General features: G+C 30.3%; 2 protein-coding genes across 4 annotated transcripts; one reads left to right on the plus strand and one right to left on the minus strand.

Annotated features, from left to right (window-relative positions):
- The first annotated feature begins 10,884 nt into the window (after positions 1-10,884).
- Positions 10,885-15,572, plus strand: LOC111280005 (putative pectate lyase 1). Its single transcript, XM_022867133.2, has 7 exons — positions 10,885-11,136; positions 11,367-11,420; positions 12,017-12,103; positions 13,617-14,259; positions 14,358-14,461; positions 14,574-14,712; positions 14,813-15,572. Exons 1-7 carry the CDS (start codon positions 11,039-11,041, stop codon positions 15,032-15,034), a joined length of 1,347 nt encoding a protein of 448 aa, XP_022722868.2. The 5' UTR covers positions 10,885-11,038; the 3' UTR covers positions 15,035-15,572.
- A 2,209-nt stretch (positions 15,573-17,781) lies between these two features.
- Positions 17,782-22,237, minus strand: LOC111280006 (Inosine triphosphate pyrophosphatase family protein). 3 transcript variants are annotated; one of them, XM_089756702.1, is made up of 9 exons: positions 21,948-22,237; positions 21,794-21,858; positions 21,622-21,685; positions 21,518-21,527; positions 20,763-20,794; positions 20,525-20,637; positions 18,951-19,027; positions 18,721-18,847; positions 17,782-18,282 (listed from the first exon to the last, which is right to left on the minus strand). In XM_089756702.1, the coding sequence occupies exons 1-8, from the start codon at positions 22,078-22,080 to the stop codon at positions 18,733-18,735; spliced, it is 609 nt and encodes a 202-aa protein (XP_089612828.1). In that variant the 5' UTR covers positions 22,081-22,237; the 3' UTR covers positions 17,782-18,282; positions 18,721-18,732. The 3 variants fall into 3 exon arrangements, with proteins under 3 accessions (XP_089612828.1, XP_022722870.1, XP_022722869.1); XM_022867135.2 differs by lacking the exon at positions 17,782-18,282 and adding an exon at positions 18,358-18,634; XM_022867134.2 differs by lacking the exon at positions 17,782-18,282 and having other exon boundaries at positions 18,358-18,847; positions 21,948-22,235.
- Positions 22,238-23,493: the final 1,256 nt, after the last annotated feature.

Genomic DNA, 23,493 nt, shown 5'->3' on the forward strand with positions numbered 1-23,493 from the left:
TGAAGGACAAAATTTATTTTGGAATGGTTAGTGCTGAGAAGCTTATGAATGGTGATCAAGTGATGAAAATAATGGGGATCAATTGACAAACTTGTTCTAAAGTGCTGAAAAGCTTAAATGTAGAAAGGGTGAGATGATGGGGTCTTGAAGACCATGATACCACATTTTGATTAGAATTTCATGACATGGATATCCGTATTACATGCATTACATTTGTGTTGTTGTTTGGAGAAATTCAAAACTTTGATTTGGCTATGCATTTGCATTATGTAATAAATATTTGAATCATGGTTGAGAATATGGCATTTTGAGAATCTAGATTATTGCATTTTCATCATTAAGAAAATATTTGCATCATGGATCATGTCATTAAGTACATACAAAATTTTGACTTTGGAAAAACTTTGAAACCCATCTACAAAAGAAATTTTGAATTTTAAATGAGAATCTTTAAAAAATCCTCAAATAAAAATCTTTAAGTTTTAAATAAGAAATCCTCAAATGCTAACTTTGAATCTTAAATGAGAGTCTTTAATATATTCTCAAATAAGAATCTTTGAATCTTAAATGAGAACCTTTAAGATGTTTTCAAATGATAATCTTTGAGTCTTAAATGATAATCTTTGAGTCTTAAATGAGAATCTTTAAGACGTTTTCAAATGAGCATCTTTGAGTTTTAAATAAGAATCTTTAAGACGTTTCCAAATAAGAATCTTTAAGACGTTTTCAAATGAGAATCTTTGAGTCTTTAATGAGAATCTTTAAGATGTTGTCAAATGAAAATCTTTGAGGTGTGAAATTCAAAATTTGTCGAATGTGAATCTTCGTACTCAAATAAAAATCTTTGAATTTCAAATGAGAATCTTTGAAGTGTGAAACCCAAAATTTTTCAAATGTGAATCTTCGAACTCAAACGAGAATCTTTGAATTTCAAATGAGAATCTTTAAGGTGTGAAACCTAAAATTTATCGAATGTGAATCTTCGAATTCAAATAAGAATTTTTGAATTTCAAATGAGAATTTTTTAGGTGTGAAACCCAAAATTTGTCGAATGTGAATCTTCGAATTCAAATAAGAATTTTTGAATTTCAAATGAGAAGTTTTTAGGTGTGAAACCCAAAATTTGTCGAATGTGAATCTTTGAACTCAAACGAGAATCTTTGAATTTCAAATGAGAATCTTTAAGGTGTGAAACCTAAAATTTATCGAATGTGAATCTTCGAATTCAAATGAGAATCTTTGAATTTTAAATGAGAATCTTTAAGGTGTGAAACCCAAAATTTGTCAAATGTGAATCTTTGAATTCTTGAATGTGAATCTTCGAATTCTTGAATTTCAAATGAGAATCTTTGAGGTGTGAAACCCAAAATTTATCGAATGTGAATCTTCGAACTCAAATGAGAATCTTTGAATTTCAAGTGAGAATCTTTGAAGTGTGAAACCTAAAATTTATCGAATATGAATCTTGAAATTCAAATGAGAATCTTTGAATTTCAAAAAGAATCTTTGAGATGTGAAACCCTAAAGTTTGTTGGGTGTGAATCTTCAAACTAATGAAAAGTTTTGAACTTTTGAATGTGAATCTCTAAAATTCAAATAAAAAGCTTTGAACTTAACTTTTGGATGCAAATCTCTAAATTTTTTAGTGATAACCTTTGAACTTAGTGTGAAACTCTAAGATTTCTTTGATGTGAATCTCCAAAATTCAAATGAAAGGCTTTGAACTCAACTTTTGGATGCGAATCTCTAAATTTTTGAGTGAGTACCTTGAACTTAGATGTGAAACTTTAAGATTTCTTGAATGTGAACCTTCAAAATTCAAACGAAAAACTTTGAACTTTTAGGATGTGAATCTCCAAAATTCTAATGACAATGTTTAAATGTTGAAATTTGCAAATGCGAATCTTGAGATTTTGCGAATCAAACTCTTGTAAAATTAAAATTTTGATAACCAAATTTTAATGGATTCTTACGAAGCTGAAAGGTTCTTGTGAATCTGAACCTTTGAATTTTGAACTCAAATTGTAAATCTTTGAGTTTCTATTATAAATTTTATCAGATCTAATTTATGACTCTTGTAGCCATAATTGTCAAGAAGCATTTTTCAAAATTATGGTGCCTCTGGTTAGAGGAGCATTTAATTTTTTAAAGTCATTAAGCCTCTGGTTAGAGGAGCTTTGTTTTTTTTTTTTTTAAAGTCGTTGAGCTTCTATTTAGAGGAGCTTTGTTTATTTTTTTCAAAGTTATGGAACCTTTGTTTAGAGTAGCATTTTATTTTCAAAGTTGTTGTGCCTCTGTTTAGAGGAGCTTTGATTATTTTCAAAAGTCGTTAAACCTATGTTTAGAGGAGCTTTGTTATTTTTTTCAAAAAAAAAATGTGTCAAATTGATTGGGTTGTCTACGTCTTTGCACAATTCTTGTTTCATAAAAAATGCACAAAAAGGGGTAGCTGTAGACACCCCAATCTGTCTGGGGGTCTACAAGATCAATTCTAACAATTAAAAAATAAAAAACAGAAAAAGGTATTTGAGTTTGCATAAAACTGGGTTGGTAGAGTTTAGATTAGATTTAAAGATTGAATCCCAATCACAAGAAGGGATTGGGATTGATCAGAAACTTCTCTAATTAATCCCTATAAATAAACGATGTAACACATACATGAAGGACACACAAAACAAAAAAGAAAAACACAAAAATAGAGAGAGTAAATCAAAAACAAAAATAAAAAAGAGTAAAAAATCAAAAGTAAAAAAGAGAACAGATAGATCAGAAACACAGTAAGCAGAGAGAAAGAAAATTTTAGAGTTTTGTTAAAGAGAAAAAATTTTTCTAGAAATTTTTTGGAAAATTTCCAGATTCCAACGAAATTTTTTGGCAACGATGGAATTTTTTGACGTCGATTGAATTTTTTGATAGGTTTCCCAGAATTTGGCTCAGATTTCAGAGTCGGTTGAAATTTTTGATGAACCTCCGACGAACTAACCCAGATTTTAGGGACATTTTTCAGAATCCAACGGAGATTCAATCGGAGTCCATCCGATTTTTAGAGAGAGAAAAGAGAAAAAAAAGAAGAGAGAGAAGGAAAAATGGTGATTTGAGGCAGAAAGATTGAACTTCACCTTTTATAGCAGTTCCAAAACAACGTCGTTTTGACTTTACTAATCTCATAGGATCCGTGCATTTTCAAGAGGGTGACCCGACCCATAATGCTACCCGAACCAGCAACCCGCGTCCCTACCTTGGTTCCAGCCGAGCCGAGCCGTGAATCGAGCTGCCAAGCCACACCTCTGAGTTAGTCTTTGTGCTTCAAACTAAGCCATTTCAGCCGAGCCGCGCCAAAGGTTTTTTTTTTCTATTTAGTTTTATTATTTATTGATTATTTTTTCCTTTATCTATTTAATGACTAAATTTAAAGAAGTTATTTATTTAATTAAACATCTTTTAATTTTTAATGATCTCTTTAAAACAAAAATTTTAAAATATATATTTTTGATGAAAAGTTAAAAGTATCAATTTTTCTTGAAAATAAAAATTTCTAAAAATATTTTTAGGAAAAAGTTGAAAGTATCAATTTTCTTTGAAAATAAATTAAAAAAAAAAGAATATTTTTGAGAAAAAGTTAAAAGTATCAATTTTCCTTGAAAATAAAATTTTTTAAAAATATTTTGGAGGAAAAATTGAAAGTATCAATTTTTCTTGAAAATAAAATTTGTAAAAAACATTTTGAGAAAAATTTGGAAGTACCAAATTTTCTTTAAAATGCAAAAAAAAAAAAACATTTTAAGGAAAAGTTGAAAGTATCAATTTTCCTTATACAAAAGCAATGAGTTTTTTTTTTTTTTTTATAAATGAAAAGAAAAAAATTTATATCAAAAGCTGAATCATTATTCCTTATTTTATTTTATTTTTTTCTTTCTTTTCTTGGAATTTTTTTTAATGTTAAATAATCCGATGATGGAGTCTCTGCAAGTGAAACAGTAATTTTCTTGCATACTTTTGAAGTAAGGGAATTTTCTTAATTTTCTGCCAAAAGTATTGGAGTTAATTAAGGATAATTTCTAATAATTAATTACTTGGTAAAATTTTTAAGGTTTATCGGATAACATGAAATTAAGCTGGTACCATCTTTCGGTGGACGTTATGAGGGTGCTATAACCTTCCTCACTCGTAACCGAACTCACAAATCCCGTTCTGGTTAATAGACCTGAACCTATTCTTTTAAGGACCCTTAAGCCTAGGTGTTCCTTGAAATGATAGATTTCTTAGGTGGTCAATCGCATCTAAATAAAAAAAGATCTGTGACAACTCTTTAAAATTAATGTCTAACGATAAATCTTTAGATCTATTTGTTATGACAATTAAAATATTATTAATAAATCCCCAAAAGCCTTTTGTGTGAAAACTAAGACTTTGGGAACTCAGTGCTTTTCATGCTGTGCCAAACCTTGTCTATGGAACAAGCCACCTTATATTATCATTGGTATTTTTTTACAAAAACACAAAAACATAAAAGATTTAAAAAAATGGTTCCTTGATGCATAAAAAAACAACTTTGTACTTATTATCTTCACTCGACATGATAATTCCAAATACGAAATGATGATACGATAAAAAAATGATACGATTTAAAATTTTATCAAAATTATATATGGATTTTGTAAAAATAAAAAACATATATAATTTGTGTTTGAATATTGACATGAATTTTGATACAATATTTTTTATATTTTATAAGTATTTGATTAAAAAATATATAAATACATAAATTGTTAAATCTATTTTTTTTAGCAAGTTTCTCTTTGATTTGTAGTTGAAATTTATTATCATTTTACATTACTTAATTTTCATGCCAATTAATATATAGGCTGATAGCAACTTACTATTAAATCAAAGAAACTTTAAAATTCCATTTGGAAATGACTTTTATTTATATATATATATATATATATTACTAAAAAATGGATGATCATGAGCCAAACCAAAGCACTTCTTTTTGGTTTGGTTTAGAGGCCTAGAGTTTTGGTCAATCAAATTCCAAATTAACCACTTTAGAGAACATTCCCATGCTGGTGCAGCAGTTTGAAAGAGGAGAAACAGGAGAGTAGGTGAAGAGGACCATGCCCTGGCTCTTGACTGCAACTCACTTTGATTAAAGTTAAAACATAAATCAATAAAGAAAAAAAATAAAGGTAATGAAATCAGACCCAAGGGTAGAATTTTTGGTTAACAAACCTTGGCCTACAAAGTCTAGCTTTTCCTTTTCAATTATGGAAATAGTTTTCAAAGTCAATTAAGGAAATAGTTTTCAAATTCAATTAAGTAAAAAGAGTGACAAACTCATTCACACAATCCTTTCTTTCTTGAATGAAAGTTAAGGTAAGAAATTGGTTTGTCTTTGATGAGTCTTTCGAGAACCTTCCGTCTTATGATAGTTGAGAAGCTAAAATATTAAAAAAGTTTTTGAATTATTTTTTTTAAATAAATTTTTATATTTTTTTATATTTAAATAAAAAAATTTTTAATTTGTATCAAAATAAGTTTTTATTTCAAAAAAAGAATTTATGAAGAGTTTATTTATGCATAAATTAAAGGTTAGGTGTTTAATTATTTGAATATAAATGAAAGGTTAAGAATTTTTTTGGATACAAATTAAAATTAAAACACTTATTTGGGTGTAATGAAAATATAATAGCTTTATACATAAAGCGTTAAAGTTTAGAGTTTTTTTTTTTTTTGTTAATTTAATCTACATAAGATTGTCAAAATTTAAATTCTAATTTCTAAAATTAATAGTTTGATATTTTATCAATAGGTCACATAATTGTTTATCATAATTTTTTTGGTATAAAAGAATCCGCAACATGAAAATATGCGAATGAATTGCAAGTATTGATATTTGAAGCTTAAATTTATTAAATATCATCTATTAAGAATAATTATATAAATTAATTAAACTAAATCATAAGTCCAACCATAATTTTACCCATATATGAAAAACATATTAAATGGATATTTAAACAGAAAAAATGCAACAATTGGTGGTTTTTTTTTAATCAAAAAGAAAATTTAGTAGTATATAAGGTTACATAATGGGTATCTAACTTTTTTAAATTAAAAATTATACAATTTGATTCTTAGTCAATGCTACTTGGAATAATATAATTAATATCTTAAGTCAAAATTACTTTGTTTTAGAATAAAAAGAATCATGAACGTGTTTAGATGGATAACGGTAAATAAGAAGAATCAAATAATTGTAGCAAAAGGGTAGAATTTGAAGAATAATATCAATTTTTTTTGCCAACAATAATATCATTATTAACTTTATAAGAAAAGTTTTCCCATTAATAGTTGCGTGCTAAGTTGCCAAAATGAGTAATCTCCAATTAAAGTACTAACAAATTGTTAAAATTCTAATTATATAAACAAAAAATTAAATATCCATGATTAACATAAAAAGTAATCATTTATAAAATAAGAAAAAATATCAAATATATTAACAATAAAATTTTTTAATTTCACAAATAGATTGATAAAATGACACATATCTTTCAAAATATATTTAAAAATTAAAAATTAATTAAAAAATAAAAATTATATCGCCTTGTTAACCTTGTTTATGAAATTAAAAAATTCAACTAATAATATATTAAATAATTTTTAATAATATTATTTTATTCTATATTCACTTATATGGATTAGTTTAGTTGATAAAAATATTTTTTTCACTCTTTTCATATACATTAGAGTTTTATTTTTATGAAAAAACATTTTACAAATAAAATTTTAAATGCATCAAATCGATATAAGTGAGTACATTCAAAGAAGAAATTAACTCAAAATAAAATCTAAAGACACATATCATCATATCATATTACTGAAAACCAGGAAAAAATATTTACCTAATATTCTAACTATTCAACTATTCAAAAATTACATAACATTTCTATTTTATTATTTTTTCCTTTTATTCATCTAATTTTAAAAAAATGGCTTAGTTTATTAATTGACCATTGGATCACAGAATGGATGGTTCTCTATATCATTACTTTGTTTACTAAACTTTCATAATTATTTTAACTTCCAAACTCACAAAAGTCAAAGCCAAAATAACTAACCCATGAGAGCTTAGTTGGTCCACACAACAATGGTCCAAATTGTAGCAATTGCATCATGATGAACTGTTTTCACCTTTTTGGGCAAAGAAGGGTAAAATTGCAAATAGAAGAAGGGTGTCTTAAAGCGTGGAGAAGTTGCCATGATGGGAGCCACATGTCATGGGAACATGATCGTGCCCTATAAGGGCAATGGTGAAAAAAAAAAAATTTGTGGCTCGAAATTTTAAGATTATTTTTAAATTCCAATTTACCCTTCTCTTTTGGTTTGGCAAGAAATATTAAAAACACAGCATCTTCTTGGGTTTAACATTGCAATGGCAAAGATTTGAAAAGTTTGTTTTGTTCCCACCTTGTTGACTTGTAGTTGAATGGGTTGCAATGGCACGGAGGGGATGGGAAAATTTTGGGTTAGTTTGGAATAAATTCAAGAGCCAAACAATTAGTCTCATGCTCTAAAGTTCATGTACTAGTTGTACCTTTTTCATGAAAATATATAGGTTTTCATATGATTTATGTAATTACATTTAGAAAGTGGCATCTTATAGATTTGTGTTTTAAATTTTAATATCTATAATCTATTATAATTTTTCAGTAAATGAGTTATTATTAATTGATAATTTTAATAACTTAATAAAATTAATTGATGAATTTAGTTCTAATATGAAACAAGTATAAGAGTTTAAATAATTTAAAATGATCATTTATGTGTGAGTTTTGCATGTTTTATTGAGCTAGTTTAGTTTTAACAATTGTGTCAGCCTTTGGCTCAATAAACCTGTGATGGAGCTGATTATAGGGTTTTAATGAAATAGGCTAAGGTCTCATATTTACTTCTAATAATTAAAGATGATAATGAGTTAGATCAAAATGGATTTGGTTCTTTTTCTAAAATTTTATAATATTATAAATTTTAAAAATTCAATCCAAATCCAAATCGATCTTTCAAATGATTTGATACAAACTGATTGAATTTTACTAGTTCAATTCGGTTCAATTTATCAATTTTTTAAATCAATTTTTTTATTTTAATAAATTATTTTCATATAAAATTTTAATATATTTTGATGTAAAATAATTTTTTATAAAAATTTAAAATATATATACAAAAACTAATAAAAATATATAATTAGGTTTGATTCGATTTTTTTTTTATTTTTTACTTCTCAATTCGAAATTCAATTCGAATCTAATATATATATTTAATATATAAACTTAATCCGAACTGAATAAAAAAAATTTTGTTCAAACTTACTCGAACACTAAAATTTCAAATTTTCTTAATTTTTTTTTTTTACCCTTACACGATATCTACTTTTAAGAATGATCAGTAAAAAAAGAGTGAAGGATAAAATCTAATCACTTCAAAACGATATTACTTCCATTTATCAATGATGGCCACCCAAACAAAAATGTTGATTCATCTCTTTATGTATGTTGTTTTTATTGTCACAAAATGATTTTGAACTTAGTACTTACGCAAGCCATTTTCATATCTTCAAATCGCGATTTCTTTTATACAAAAATATATATTTTACTAACTTTTAATTTTAAATTCAAGTTTAAAATTTTGCAGTAATCCAACAACTTCTAGTTTTGAACAATCCTATGATTCCTATTTATTCATTTTTAATTAAATGTTCATATTAGTATTTCTCAAAATTTAATGTGATTTTCACTAATAATTTAGTATTTCTTTATGAATTTTCTTTACTATAAAAATGGTAGAACAAAATTGTGAACTGAACAAATTCTTTCCATTATGAAATTTGTTTTACTTAAAGAAGACAAATATCCCATAAATCAATGTTGTGAAACCATTTTTTTTAATTAATCCACAAAATTGGGATGGATTTTGAAACTTTCACGAGATTGGACTATCCGTTTGACTCAATTTTTGGACTGCTATAATTAAACTCATAATTATTATTAATATTAAAAATAATCACATGATTCTATGGAGAAAAATCACTTCAAGGAATGTGAAAGTTGTAAGCTTCATTTAGTCCAAAAAAAATTTGACTAGAATTATAAAGGATTAATTTGTTGCTTCCTTGGAAAAATCAAATCAAATAATGAAACTAATTAATTACGATGGAGACGTATTTATAGTAGAATTTTCAGGTCAAAAAAATCATAGTCCCACCTGAATATTGTTGAACCTTCTCCCTCGAAACAAGCATCTATGACATAGAAAATTTTGAGTTAAGACTTTTTTTTTTATATATAAAATGTTACAGTTTGAGAATAAAAATAGGGGTTGCAATTGGTAAATTTTGAAATTTGAATTTATTAAATATCCCTTCTTAAGAATTGTAATATGAATCAATTACATTAAAAATATTTAAAATATATTGTTTTAATTTTTTATATTATTTATTTTTTAATTAATTATGTATGCATCGACCTATTGAGATTTAAATTTCATAAATAAATTCAGACTATTGTCACGTATCATTTAATTTATGTAACACTAAAATAAAACATTTATAGGAAACGGAATTTTTGAACTTCAACACTGGCGTATAATTTAACTATTCTATATATAAGTATTTTCATTGCTTTGTGTTTCCTTTCCTCAAATCATGCATATGATCAGGCCTTTACCCTCATTTTGCCAAGTTCACATGTACCATAGCTTCTGTGTTCAGTTTCTTTATTTTTTTTCTTTGAAAATGTTTATATTTTTTATACAGCCAAATGTGGTTTAAAGAATTCGAAGCCTCCATAATTTGGCTGTCTTCAATTTTTTATAAATCTGATAATTTGTATATTTATATTATATAAAACATGAATAATTTATTTATTTTTATTATATTTTAAATAAAAAAATTACGTATTATAATTTATCTTAACATGAAAATACAAAAAATATATATTTTTTATCAATATGATCTTACTAAAATTTAAATCATGCCATTTCATATTTTTTAATATTATTTTCTTATTATGATTATCAAATCTATTTTTTTACTAATAAAAAAGTAACTAAATAGCTAAACCATTTAACGTAGAAGTAGACGACGACGTATCAATTCAATTCAGTCTCTTGAACATTAAATCGAAGAAGGTAGCGAATTTGTTATTTCAAGCTTTTAATATTCTACATTTCAGTTAGTAATTTAATTTTATTTGGTTCCTATATAAACGCTAACCAAACAGGTCATAAATATTCCTTAAAATATAAACATAAACAAACGGAAACTCATTATTGTATCTACCAACAGCCATATGAGAGAGACAAGAGAAAAAGGAATGAATTCCAATTCGGTACTCGCTTTTAGTTGAATCTGTTTGGTGTCAAATTTTCGTCTCTAAGGCCGTGATTGGCGCACAGGTAATATTGTTTCCACCCAAATTTCAATTAATTTTTTTAATTACAAATAATAAATTCGCTGCATTTGTTATGCTTTAAACACTTTATTCAATACCGCAATTTCAGCAGGAAACCGTGACATTCTGCTTCCCGTACGGCCTAATATCTGACGTGGCATTATCCCCCAGGGCTTAAATAGTTAAAATTTAACTTGGTAAACCGTGGTGAAATGGCACGTGAGAACCGACGATGTGCAAGTGATAGAGGGAGGAAGGGCGGAGGGAGACAGTTAGTGGTGGGTAGGTAACTTTGGTTAATTGATTAAAGTAACCTAACCAGAAAACGCTAACGTTTAGTAGTTTGGGTATGTAACGGCGTCGTTTTCGTCCTTTTTTCTTTATGTTATTTTTGCTCGTGGCTCTATAAAAGCCGTTTCCTTGGAGCGTGTACCCTGACTCTCCCTGCTTCTTCTTCTTCTTTTCTTTCCTCTTCTCTTTCTCTCTCTCAGCTTTTTCTCTTTCTTTTTTACTTTGTTGGCTGTCTGTTTGGATAGAGGTAAAACGAGGGAGAAAACTTTTTAAGTACCAAAGAAGCAGAGAAAATTGCAATGGCGGTTTCCAAGAAATGCGTTTTCGCTTCTTTAGCTGTTCTGTTTTTGTTTCTTGTTGGAGCAATGGCCACTGTACGGACAGATAACGCTTCCAGGTCTCTCTTCTCACTCTCTCTCTAACTTCAGTTTTCAAGCTTTCTCTCCCTACATTTTACTCTGTTTTATATAAGTGAAATAAAGAAACGGAGGCTCCCTTGTTTTCTCGTTTTCTTTTGGGGCTTTGGTCATGCAAAATTTTTACCCACATTGTCTTATTTCTTTTTTAGAGAATTATAATCCAAATAATGAATAAATTTTCATTTATTTATTTATAAATATTTTACAGCAATGTGGAGACAGAGAAGCTGCAGAGCTCGAAGAACTCAACAATGGCAGCTAGGTAAAGCAAGCTCACACACGACTTTTTTTGGTTAAAAACTTTAGATCTCAGCCGTTGGTTTTGTGTCCTTTCGTTTATGTTTGGACTGTTGGATCGTGGGAACGTGTACTATTTTATCCATTCTAACCATAAATAACGATCCCAGCCGTTGAGATCCAGATCCTTAGATCTCAACCGTTTATTCCGTTACTTAGATTTCTTCTTTCTTTCGTTAGTTAACCAGAATTACCCTCCTACTACAATGCCTCTTTCAATTCCCCAAAAAAAAAAAAAATGGTCGTGTAATGTGGAAGGGCATTTTAGGCATTTTATAAATTGCCGCCGACGGTTCGCCTCGCTGTTTCTCTCTCTTTCCACCTCGAAACGCTTTCTTAACGGTTTTGGTAGTTTTTGTGGACAGTCCCCTTTGAGCAGTGTACTTGCTGTCGTCTACATCTATTTTTCTACTCGCTTCTGGAAATTGACACGTGTCCTTCCAATGCGAAATAAGGAAGGAGAAAAATAATATTCAAAATTGTGAAATTATTACAATATAGAATTAATTTCATTAATTTGGTTTTGGGTTAAAATTTAACAAGTCCGGTTTGGGATTTCAGGTCGGAAGAGGAGGCTGCGCCATTGAATGAGCATGCGGTCGCTGACCCAGAGGCCGTGGCTGCCGAGGTCCAGACCATCATTGACATGTGGGTCTCTCTTTCTCAATCTTTTCTTACCTTACATTAAATTTTTTTTAATTCCTAATTTATCCTTGATCCCCTATCATATTACAGTTATGATTAAAAAACACATTATGCACTTAAAACTTTTTTGAATTGATAATTTTCAAATATTAATTGATCTAAAAAATAATTAGACTCCGTTATTTTATCTTAGACAAACATTCAGAGTTCATTTTTTTACTACTAAAATTCATATTTATTCAATTTAACAATTGCGGAAAGATTTATTTGGGGCTCGATTGGAGGATTTTTATGAAAATGTTCAATTATAAAACACATAATAGATTTTTTAAATGATGAAAGTCTTGCAATCATGCTTTTAAATGAACCTTTAATATCCAATTTATTAGGATAATAGACATTTAATTAGTTTGGTTTTGTTTGTTTTACCAAACGGACACCATTTTTTTGCCAAATTTTGATATAATGTTTTATTTCAACAAAATCCCAATTGGCCCGTCATTTTTGTAGTAATAAAAGGGGAATGTGAGGGAATCAAAAGATATAAATAGGATCATCAATCAAACTCTTCACGTTCTCAAATCTGTTACATCCTTGATCATGACAATTTTTTTTCATACTGTTTGATTTTTACTACACCCAACTCCATCAATTTGGTTAGATCCGTGTCTCACGGGCCCTATCAATTTCCTACTCTCTCTCTCTCTCTCTCTTTTCCCACATCAAATACCGTCTATTTACATGTACTTGAAGGTACAAAATGTTTCACACGGTTATTAAAAAAATTGTCCAAATCAACCACTTTTTTAAGTTTTAACCTTTTATTATAAGTTTCATTGCATCACTTGAATGTATATGCACGTTTGATTGTCTATTCATTCAAATTCCAACTTAATTCTCCCATAAATCATCACAAATTTGACCACCCACTTTTTTTTTTACCTCTTTTCAATCAATATCTTTTGTTTTCTTTCATTTTTTTTATTATAAATGTAAATTCCAAGTGCTTGTAATGTGAAGGAAACAGAGGAAGTCATTTTCTCAATTTATTGTTATTTTGGCTTATATGGAGGAAATAAATTGGGTAAGTGATTTTATAGTTTTTTACTTTTTTTCGTAAATATAGCCTCTACCTGTTTCTGCGAAAGGACAAGCTAAAACAGTACACAAACATTCTTGGTTCTTTTCGTTAAAATGGAACGAAACAGCATTCCTGCCCGTTATATTTGGAATGCCCGTTGTACCCTTTGTCTGTTTATGTAAGACCTTTCCTATTGGGATCTGATTATGGCCCACAGGAGGAGCTGATATGTTAACTGGGGTTACTTTACCCCCACCGACAATAATTTACAGGCCCTTTCAGTGATAGAATGAAAAATGCTAATAATTTTGTTACAACCTGGAATTTTTAGAACAAGACAAATTGTGATTTTAATGCATTTTGCTGTGAATAGTAACATTTGATAATAGTAATGAATAATATAATGTATGAAATGTACATTTGATGTGATGGCAGGAATATTCACAATGTGACTGAAAGGAGGAAATTGGGGTTCTTCTCATGTGGAACTGGTAACCCCATTGATGATTGCTGGCGTTGTGACCCTAACTGGCAAAAGAACCGGAAGAGACTTGCTGACTGTGGCATTGGTTTTGGAAGGAATGCAATTGGTGGCCGTGATGGACGCTTCTATGTTGTCACTGACTCTAGTGATGATGACCCTGTTAACCCCAAACCTGGGACCTTGCGTCATGCTGTGATCCAGGACCAGCCTCTTTGGATTGTGTTCAAGAGGGACATGGTTATTCAGTTGAAGCAGGAGTTGATTATGAACAGCTTTAAGACCATTGATGGTCGTGGGGTGAATGTCCATATTGCTAATGGGGCATGTATCACAATCCAGTTTGTTACCAATGTGATTATTCATGGTCTTCACATTCATGATTGTAAGCCCACTGGCAATGCCATGGTAAGAAGCTCACCGTCTCACTTTGGGTGGAGGACAATGGCTGATGGCGATGCAATCTCCATCTTTGGTTCAAGCCACATCTGGGTTGATCACAATTCTCTCTCTAATTGTGCTGATGGTCTTGTTGATGCTGTCATGGGCTCAACTGCCATTACCATCTCCAACAACCACCTCACCCACCACAATGAGGTAATTTTGCCGCATATTTCTCTTGTAGTTCTTTTTTTAATCTGCAGCATCCTTATTAATGGTAAAGCTAACTGTTTTGCATCTTTGATTAAATGTAGGTGATATTGCTGGGTCACAGTGACTCTTATACAAGGGACAAGCAGATGCAAGTGACCATTGCCTACAACCATTTCGGAGAGGGACTCATCCAGAGAATGCCAAGGTAATGAAATTAATTCCACCTTTCACATTAAAAGCCTTTTGTTATCATGTTAATTTCAATGGAAGTAAGACAAGTGTGATCTGAGAATTGAATGGCATTTTGATTAATGCAGGTGTAGGCATGGGTATTTCCATGTGGTGAACAATGATTACACTCACTGGGAAATGTATGCTATTGGTGGAAGTGCAAATCCTACCATCAACAGCCAAGGTAACAGATATGCAGCTCCAAGTAACCCATTTGCAAAGGAGGTATTGTCTGATCAGTCTATCATCTCTCAATCTTTTAGTCTCACGTGGAGATTCACATCCTGAATATGTTGATCATTTTATGACTGATTGGCTTAAGCAGGTCACCAAGAGAGTGGAGACAGCTGAAAGCGCGTGGAAGAGCTGGAACTGGAGGTCAGAAGGAGACTTGCTGCTTAATGGTGCCTACTTCACTCCATCTGGAGCTGGCGCCTCTGCCAGCTATGCCAGGGCCTCAAGTTTGGGAGCCAAGTCCTCTTCCATGGTTGGAGCCATGACTTCCAACGCTGGTGTTCTACCCTGCCGCAGAGGCAGGCAATGCTAGTATACCCCCCAAACAATTAAACTGGCTGAAAAAACTGCCATTTACAATCTGTTTGATTTTCCCTTTTCCACCATTCTAAAAAATTTAAATCACTACCTACCAAATATCCCTTGTCTCTTTATCCCATCTACCTGCATCATCACATATTTTGACAAGTATACAATTTTTACGCATGGTCATCATATTGTCCCACCCACTCCACTCATTCTCTTTACCAATCTGTTTATTTTCTCAACCTCGGCCTGCTTCAACTCAAGCAAAAACATCTGTCATGGAAGCAGGTGCGGAAGCGTTGTCCATTTTTTTTTTCTTTTTGCTCTTTTCTGGTCTTCCTCAGCTTCACCCAATTTCCCTCTTTAAGCCACCATTTGGTCCATCCCCAGTGTCAATCTTGGTCTCTGCATACTTTTTTGTCTTTTGGTTTCATAGCTCTGAATGATTTGGTGAATTTTTTTTTTAATTTTTAAAATTGTGTGTAGCCATAGAAGCAATAGTATGAATGTCAAACTTCTGAGTTATTGAAAGACTTTGTTACAGATGATGCATAGTCATTAGCAATGATGTTTCCTTTATTACCTTTGACTTTTCTTTGCTTGTTTCTTTCTTAAAGGAAACAAACTTCCTTTTCTTTTTCACTTTTTGGCTCTGCAATTGTGGCCATCTTCGATATCATTGTGCTTCCCTGTTCATGTTATTTCCTCTGCCAGCATTACGGATGTGATTCTTTCATGTGCGCACCCGGCATCCCCACATGACCAAAGAGCCATTCATTACTAATATCATGACCTTTTTCACCTTTTGGTCTAACCAAAATGATGCGAAGTCTGGCCGATTGCTTTAAATGGGAATTAGTTTAATGCCTTCAACTACTTTCTGATTTCATCCGACACTTTCCTCCAAATGAAGAGTCTCCAATTTCAACACCCTTTTCTGTATCAACTAAAACATATACATAAAATGATCAATCCCTCAATTCTAGGGCAAATGTACCAATAAGGCAATGTAATATAACTCCTAGAGGTGGCTGTTAATGGCTAATGGAAAAACTCAATCTCTCATTCTCATATAGGAACGTGAACTGGAACAAATTTGATAGAAATTGAACAAAAAATTTTTTTTTTTTTTGAATTTTTTAATCTACTCCTAATCCCTACTTTTTATATTTATTTGACTAAAAAATTTTATGCGAATGAGTTTTTTCCAAACTCATAACCTCCAAACGACTACAAAAATCTCAAGCTATTTAGGGGTGAGAAAAAATTTGAAAAAATAAAAAATTGATTCAAAATCGTAACATTCGGTTCAATTCAAATTGATTTTTTTTATTTGATTCATATCAAGTTTGAATATTAAATGTATATATTAAGTTTCAATTGAATTTCATATCCAAAGATGAAAAATTAAAAAAAAATCAAATCAAATCGAATTATATATATTTTAGTTTTTTATATATTTTAAATTTTTTAAAATAAAATAATAATTTTATATATAAATCTATTCAAATATATTAAAATAATATATAAAAATAAAAAATTTAAAATTTCAAAATTAGTAAACTAAATTGAACCAATTAATAAAATTTAATTCAGTTCAGATCGTATAAAAATTTGATTCTGATTTGAATCGAATTGAATTTTATCAAAATTTATAATATTATACAATATTCAAAAAAATTGAATTAAAATTGTTTCAAACCGTTATCACTTTTAAATCCAAACATAACAAAGTTGAAAACATACTTGATGATAATAAAATTTTAAAAAATTATGAGATTTAATGCAAATAATTCATCTATTTATCTTAAAAAATAATTTTCAGTTGGGCTAAAATTTGATCCTAACACTTGCAAATTTTTATTACTCAATTTTCTTAAAGCTTCGACCTCTTATGTAAAAATAAAATAAAATAAATAAATTCCGAAAATTTTGCAAAACCAAAATTGTGGTCACTCAATTTCCATGTGAAATGTTAATGCACTGTACTATCACTGCCCCTTCCACGTAGTTTGAGAGTAAGCATGGATTAAATGAAGATCATGCGTTGTCCATAACATATCAGTTTTGCTTCGTCATAAAGTGGCTAAAACATGCTGAACGGATGGCTGTGAGGCAGAGAAGCCCCAAATACAGAGTCACGTGTAAGATGACGGATCACCACATGCCGAGGCATGTGGGTTTAGGGGCCCAGCAGCCATGTGAGAAGTTCTTCAGCAGCTGCAAACACATGAACATGTTCAGACACATGAAATCTACTGCTTCTGTCACTTCACCAGCCTCAATGCATTAAGCTCTGTCATTGTTTTTTCTCTCTTCTTCCCCAACTTCTCCATCGTTTTCATCACTAAATGCTCAAGCTGAACCATAAATTCTTTTCGTTTGCAATTGGAACTGCCATTAAATCCAAATTTAACCATATGCCTATATTGTGTGGTTTTGAGATATTGACAATTGTTATTGAAGGAATCTTGGACGGCAAAGACAAATCGTTTGCCATGTTTTGTGACATCAACTAGAAAATCAGGACCAAGATTTGCTTATATAAGGGCTGTTCTTGGAATGATCTCATCCTGAATCCTTGCTTCTTCTAAAATCACAATCTATAAATAGAAACAGGACAAAAGAAAATTAGCTGACTAGCCTTATCTCATTCCTCAATAAAGTTTAAAGCCATGGGGTCGTTTTCTAACATGCAAATGGAGAGGGTAAACAGATGGGACACTGTTATGTAAAATTGTATAACCCAGCTGATAAATTAAAATGAGAAATAATAATTAGAAATCCATCCGTACCTAAAGGAAAAATAAATACGTAATTAATATATTCGTATTTATTTTGTATTAAATACACAAAATAAAAAAAAAATTATATCATAATTGACGTCGATATGTCAAACGGATGCTTGTTGGTCTACTTGCTGTGCCTGTTTTCTCTTTTTCAACCAACACTTCTTGGTCACATCACATCCATCTCAACCTCTTTTCCCACTGATTTTAATTCGTTAAGCAGTCCTAAAGATAATTAAAAGATACACTAACTGTAGTTGATCTGCAAAGAAGATTTGACACCAACTTTTTAATGGTCAACTTCAAAGGGAACTTTTAGGGGGCTGCATGGATTTGAAACCAAGATCTGGTGTCTACCAGAGTTAGCTGTTTACCACTTAACAGTAAATGTGGTCAGCATCAAAACCAATCATGATTCCATCTTCAAGCATACACAAAAACATAAGATCCCAAATATAACAGTCACCTGGGAGCAAATGAGACTAGTCATCCCTGTCGTTTCATGATCAAATTTTAAAGTTTATTTATGAGCCAAATCAAATAAGTAATGCAGACTAATTCAGTCATTGCTCTGTAATCATAAAACATTACAATACAGGATACTCATTGACACTATTGCATCCTTTCTGCTCGTATAGACAAGAAAAAAACTGTTCAAAAAACACTGAATTTGGCACTCAATAACACGGTTCTCAATATTTTTAGTCGCAGAGATTTTTTCCCACCAAGCACTAAGCAGACAGATTTGTATAAAATTAAATATTTGTTTTCCATGTGAAAAGAGATTTCTTTCACCCTTCCCGCTTTTGCCAACAGACCTTTTACAGAAATCAGAAGGTTCACATAGTAAAAAGCTTTTAACTGCATAAGAATCTACCATGCAATGGCAACAATGAAGACATACATAGCTCACTTTTTAGATGGAGGTACTAAAACTGTATCCAGCTTCAGCAAAGTGAGATTTCACCATATCAAGAGCCCTAGAACGGTGAGAAATCTTGTTCTTCTCTTCCTTTGGCATCTCCGCATAACTATAGGAATCAAGACATTATTAAATCATCCAAAGGCCTATTCTGACTTCACCATCAGGTTTGGTCATAACCAGAACACAGAAATAAGAAAAGACAGACTTACGTTTGGTCATAGCCATCAGGTTTAAAGATAGGATCCCATCCAAAGTCGTTGGGTCCCCTAGCAGGAACTATTTTGCCCTAATAGATCAGCCAAAGAGTAAAAGTAGATATCTCAGAAACTATATTTTATTTTTTCACTCAAATTAGTCTCATATCTGTATCTGCAACATTGACATAACAATCACATATCTACTCCAAAATCAGATAAAGGATATCAAAGCAAAAAGAAAACCTCAGAAAAATGTTGACTGCAAGCAAAGTAACATTTTAAATCAAAGACAACTCTTGGACATAATTCAAATCTACTGCCTAGAACTATTTAATAGTCCCAGTCCCTCAAATTTGTTTTACAAATCCCTAAGCCTATTTCTTAGTAATTGTTAATTTAAGGACAAATTCACACAACTTCTTCCAGGAAAGCTTGGCTACATACTAGTGATATTACGGAGAAAATCCTCAAGGATATTGTGACTTTAACCTTATCAATACTATTCAAATCTTTCCGCACATAAACTATAAAGAGTGCAAAGATAAAACACACAGCATGCCTGAAATTCAATTGTCTCCTTCTTAGTCATTGTTGAATCTTTTCTCTCTGCTCTTTCTATATATTTTTTTAAAAATATTCTCTGATAGGAAATGCTTAACTTCAGAGCAGTTGACAGTATTATCACCTCAATCTTGAGGAAAATACAGCACATGCTAAACAAGTCATTTGTCTACACGCCTGATCATCATTTAATCCAGAAGCAACACTAATAGATGCTCTTGTTAATTATTTCTTGTAAGTTCTATCCAAATTTTAGAGTTAAATGTTCATAGAACCATGTTATATCGAACATAATTATCATTTCGATATTTTTCTTCTGTGGTTTCAATGCTTTCTTCATACATAAGACATTTTCCTTTTGCCTGTTTGGTCAAGCAGCTAAACTAGGCATCATGTACCAGGCTCAATATATAAACTTTTGATGGAAAGAGGAGCGAACCAACAATTCAGTAACTTGAAACATTTGATCAACTGACTAGTAAATTCTCTCAAGGAAGCAGTCTATAATCCAGGTTTAAAATCTACTTCCCAAATGGTGCTGGTGCATTTTATATTCACTAATATAAGAATGAAATGAATAAGTTGATAGAGCATCATACCATCGTGGTTTTTTATTTTTTTATGGACCAAGAAGTCATCAACATAAATGCAGCACCATGTCAGATCCTTAAGAACAATACATTGCTTATAAATTAGAAATGAGAAAATTCCTAGTTACTCAACCAATTCATGTCCTGAAGTTTCAGAACACCTTCTCCCACCTCCACCCCATGTTCTCTCTCCTTTTCAATATCATTCATTGTCCAAAAGAAATTAGTAAAGAATAATAATATACATGGACCAACATGCTCTGTTTATTATACCATTTTGGTCTTATTCACTTAACAAGGAAAATTTGTGCAGTTGGAAACCAAATTGCTTTGTGCTTTAATATGGTCATATTTGAGACCATTTCTTTGGGAAAATTAAAGTTGAAAACATAAAAGAGTTAAGGGAAAAAAGCAGAATATAATGTTTGAACATACCGGAGTTTTTCCCAGAAAGGTAATAGGTTCAACATCAGGCCCAAGGGCAAAAGAAAATGCACATAAAGCATAAGCTGACTTATCCTCATATGCCATCAACAAGTTGTTCAAACCTAGAAAAGTGACGAAAGTAAAGTAAACAGATCAAAGGAGAGTTTTTGAAACAGCTCAAAATTTAAAACAAAAAAACAAATCCAAAAACAAAAGGAAATGAAAGAGAGCATTGAGAGAATAGAACCTTCATGGCCAATCTTCTCTAGAAACCACTTGCTGCAGAACACATTAGATAATGACAATTAGAAAGCACAAAACAATGCTGAGAACATAACATTGAAAAGGAATGGATGTTATGACAGACAATATTATTTGCAAAATCATCTAAAGCAATATTGTTCGTATTACAACAAAACAAAGATAAACTTCAACCTTGTAATTTAAGAAAATGAAGACAAAATATTACCAACAGGAAGAGAAGATATCAAAAAAGCCTTCTAAAATGGACGGACTATTACAATTGAAACCAGTTGCCATTCCCTCTTTCCAGCAAGGGATTATACTAATACGAATATAAGATGAACCTCCACCGTGGAAACAATGACCTTTCATGCACTAGTATATAATACATATTGCATAAAGGGCATTTGAGAATTCAAATTGAGTCGATTGAACAAAACCCTCAAAAACAATAACTAAAATGAACCAATTGACGGTTCGAAAGCTCTAGCAGAAAGCTGGCTGATTATGCAAATAATCCATTCAAAAGGGTTAGCCACTTGTATTTTCAAGTAAGCCTAACATGACTTCATTCTGATGGAATAATAATGAACTTACTAGGTTCAGCTCTCCAAATATCAAAATTACAGAAGCACAATTACAATTTTAATCATTTTAATCAATTCCCTGCCATTGTAATTCCAAACCCAGTTTTTATAAGATTGAAATGAGAATAAAGCTTGCAACTTTAGAATCTAGCAAGAATGAAATTGAACTTACATGTATGGCCCTGCAAATAGTTTTAAAATAAAAAAAATCATAAATTAAACAAAAAAATTTTAAAAAATAAGGAAAAAAATAAAAATATGAAAGATGATAAATACCTGGAAGACCATTTAGGGCATTGAAACAAAGACATGTATCTTCCACCAACACTGGTCCATTCACCTTGACATCAAAAAAAAAAAAAACAAATCACTTTCTTAAACATAAATTACATTTTTTTAGAAAAAAAATCTGGGTTTCTACAAATAAAATATTTATGATTATTTAAACCTGGAGAGCAGCCAAACGAGCCTTTTCTTTGGATATTTCTTGGGGTTCGCCTTGCAGTTCAGGCACTAAAGAAATAAAATGTATGAAGTAAAAATAAAACTAAAAGAAACGAATATTTTATAAATTGAGAAGTGAAAAAGAAATAAGAGAGTACGGTCAAGTTTGAGGGACTGAAAGGGGATGGATTGGCCCAAGATGGCTTTCACTTCCTCCAGTTTCTTTGCATTTCCAGTTACGAACGTTACCGGCCGTGACACCAACACTGCTCTCGCCGCGGTCGCCGCCATTTTCCCGCCCTTTTTCTTACTTTTTCTCTCGCGCAGGAGTATGGGAATGGATACCTTGCACTACCAGAGCAGATACTTCGAAAAACAAGCCTTTTTTACTTCCAGGAACTGCGTCATCACCACTCACCAATTCGACTACTGGTCGAGCTGGACTCGGAGGACGAAAAACAGTTGGACTTGTTACCTAGTTTAGGGAACCAATAGCCCACCCAAAATTGGGTGCAGTAGACGAAAGTTAAGCCCATTCAAATTCCAAGTAGGGCTTCGACTAAGAACTTGAAATTTGCTTGGCTAACTGCACATTTGATTCGAAGAAAAAAATTAAAAAAAATAAAAATGATATTATATGAAAACATAATGGGGGAAGAATTTAAATTGAGTTTTTTAAGTGAATTTTGTGAAATTTTTTATTAAAAATTATTAAATAAAAATTAAAATTGATATATTAAAAAAAACCTTGTTAAGTGTAAAAAATTTAAATAAATTTTTATACAAATTTTTATATAGATATTTTTTATAAAAATATTGACAAAATTTTTACCATTAAATAAATATCAATTAAATTTGAATTATAAATAATTTTTTTAATAATTTTTATATATTATTGATTTTCACATCAAACTCTATCAATTTATCAATTTTAATTTTTTTATTAAAGTTTTGTTAAATTATTTTTAAGAAAAAAATTTCACAAACTTTCACTAAAGAATTTCATATAAATTTTGTAGAAAATAAGTATTATATAGTATAGTTTGTAGAATGAAATAATGGAGGCATATTATGAATATAGTTGATTAATTAAAATTATGTCAAGGAATAAGCAAAGAATAAAATTAAAAATATCATTTTACCCTTTAATAAAATAATAATAGTTTTATTTTAAATAACCTTTTAATTAATATTTTTCTGTTTTTCTCTAATTTTATCTTCATTTTTTTTCTTTTTTTTTTAGTTTATTTTTTATTTTTTTTCTTTAACAGTCAATATAGTCTTTGTTGATGGGTATTGTTGCTTGAAACCCACTTTGACGATGCTGATGCACTCTCTCCTCGTTTTCCTTCGATAGTCTTTTTTTTTTTCTTCTTTCTTATCCTTCTTGGGTTAGGGCTCATTTGGATTCAATCACACCAATGATACAGTGCGATGGAATAATTTTTTGGTTCAATTACACTTCAATTGATTGTTTAAATTATATAGTTACGTTGCAATTGCGCTGATGTGGTACTAATGAGGTGAAAATTTTCCACTGATGGAGAAAGTGACAGTGAGCCACCGCAGCTCAGTTTGGACATTTTTATCCTCAATAATATTTTTTAATTCAATTTTATTCATTTATATAGTTTTTATTAAGATTAAAATAATTATGAGTGAATTTAAAAGTAATATTTTATTTCTACTCATTATTTTTTTTAT

Source organism: Durio zibethinus, chromosome 27, assembly GCF_047325235.1.
Source record: "Durio zibethinus cultivar Kanyao isolate XHJ-2024 chromosome 27, ASM4732523v1, whole genome shotgun sequence".
In the NCBI taxonomy this organism is placed as follows: domain Eukaryota; kingdom Viridiplantae; phylum Streptophyta; class Magnoliopsida; order Malvales; family Malvaceae; genus Durio; species Durio zibethinus.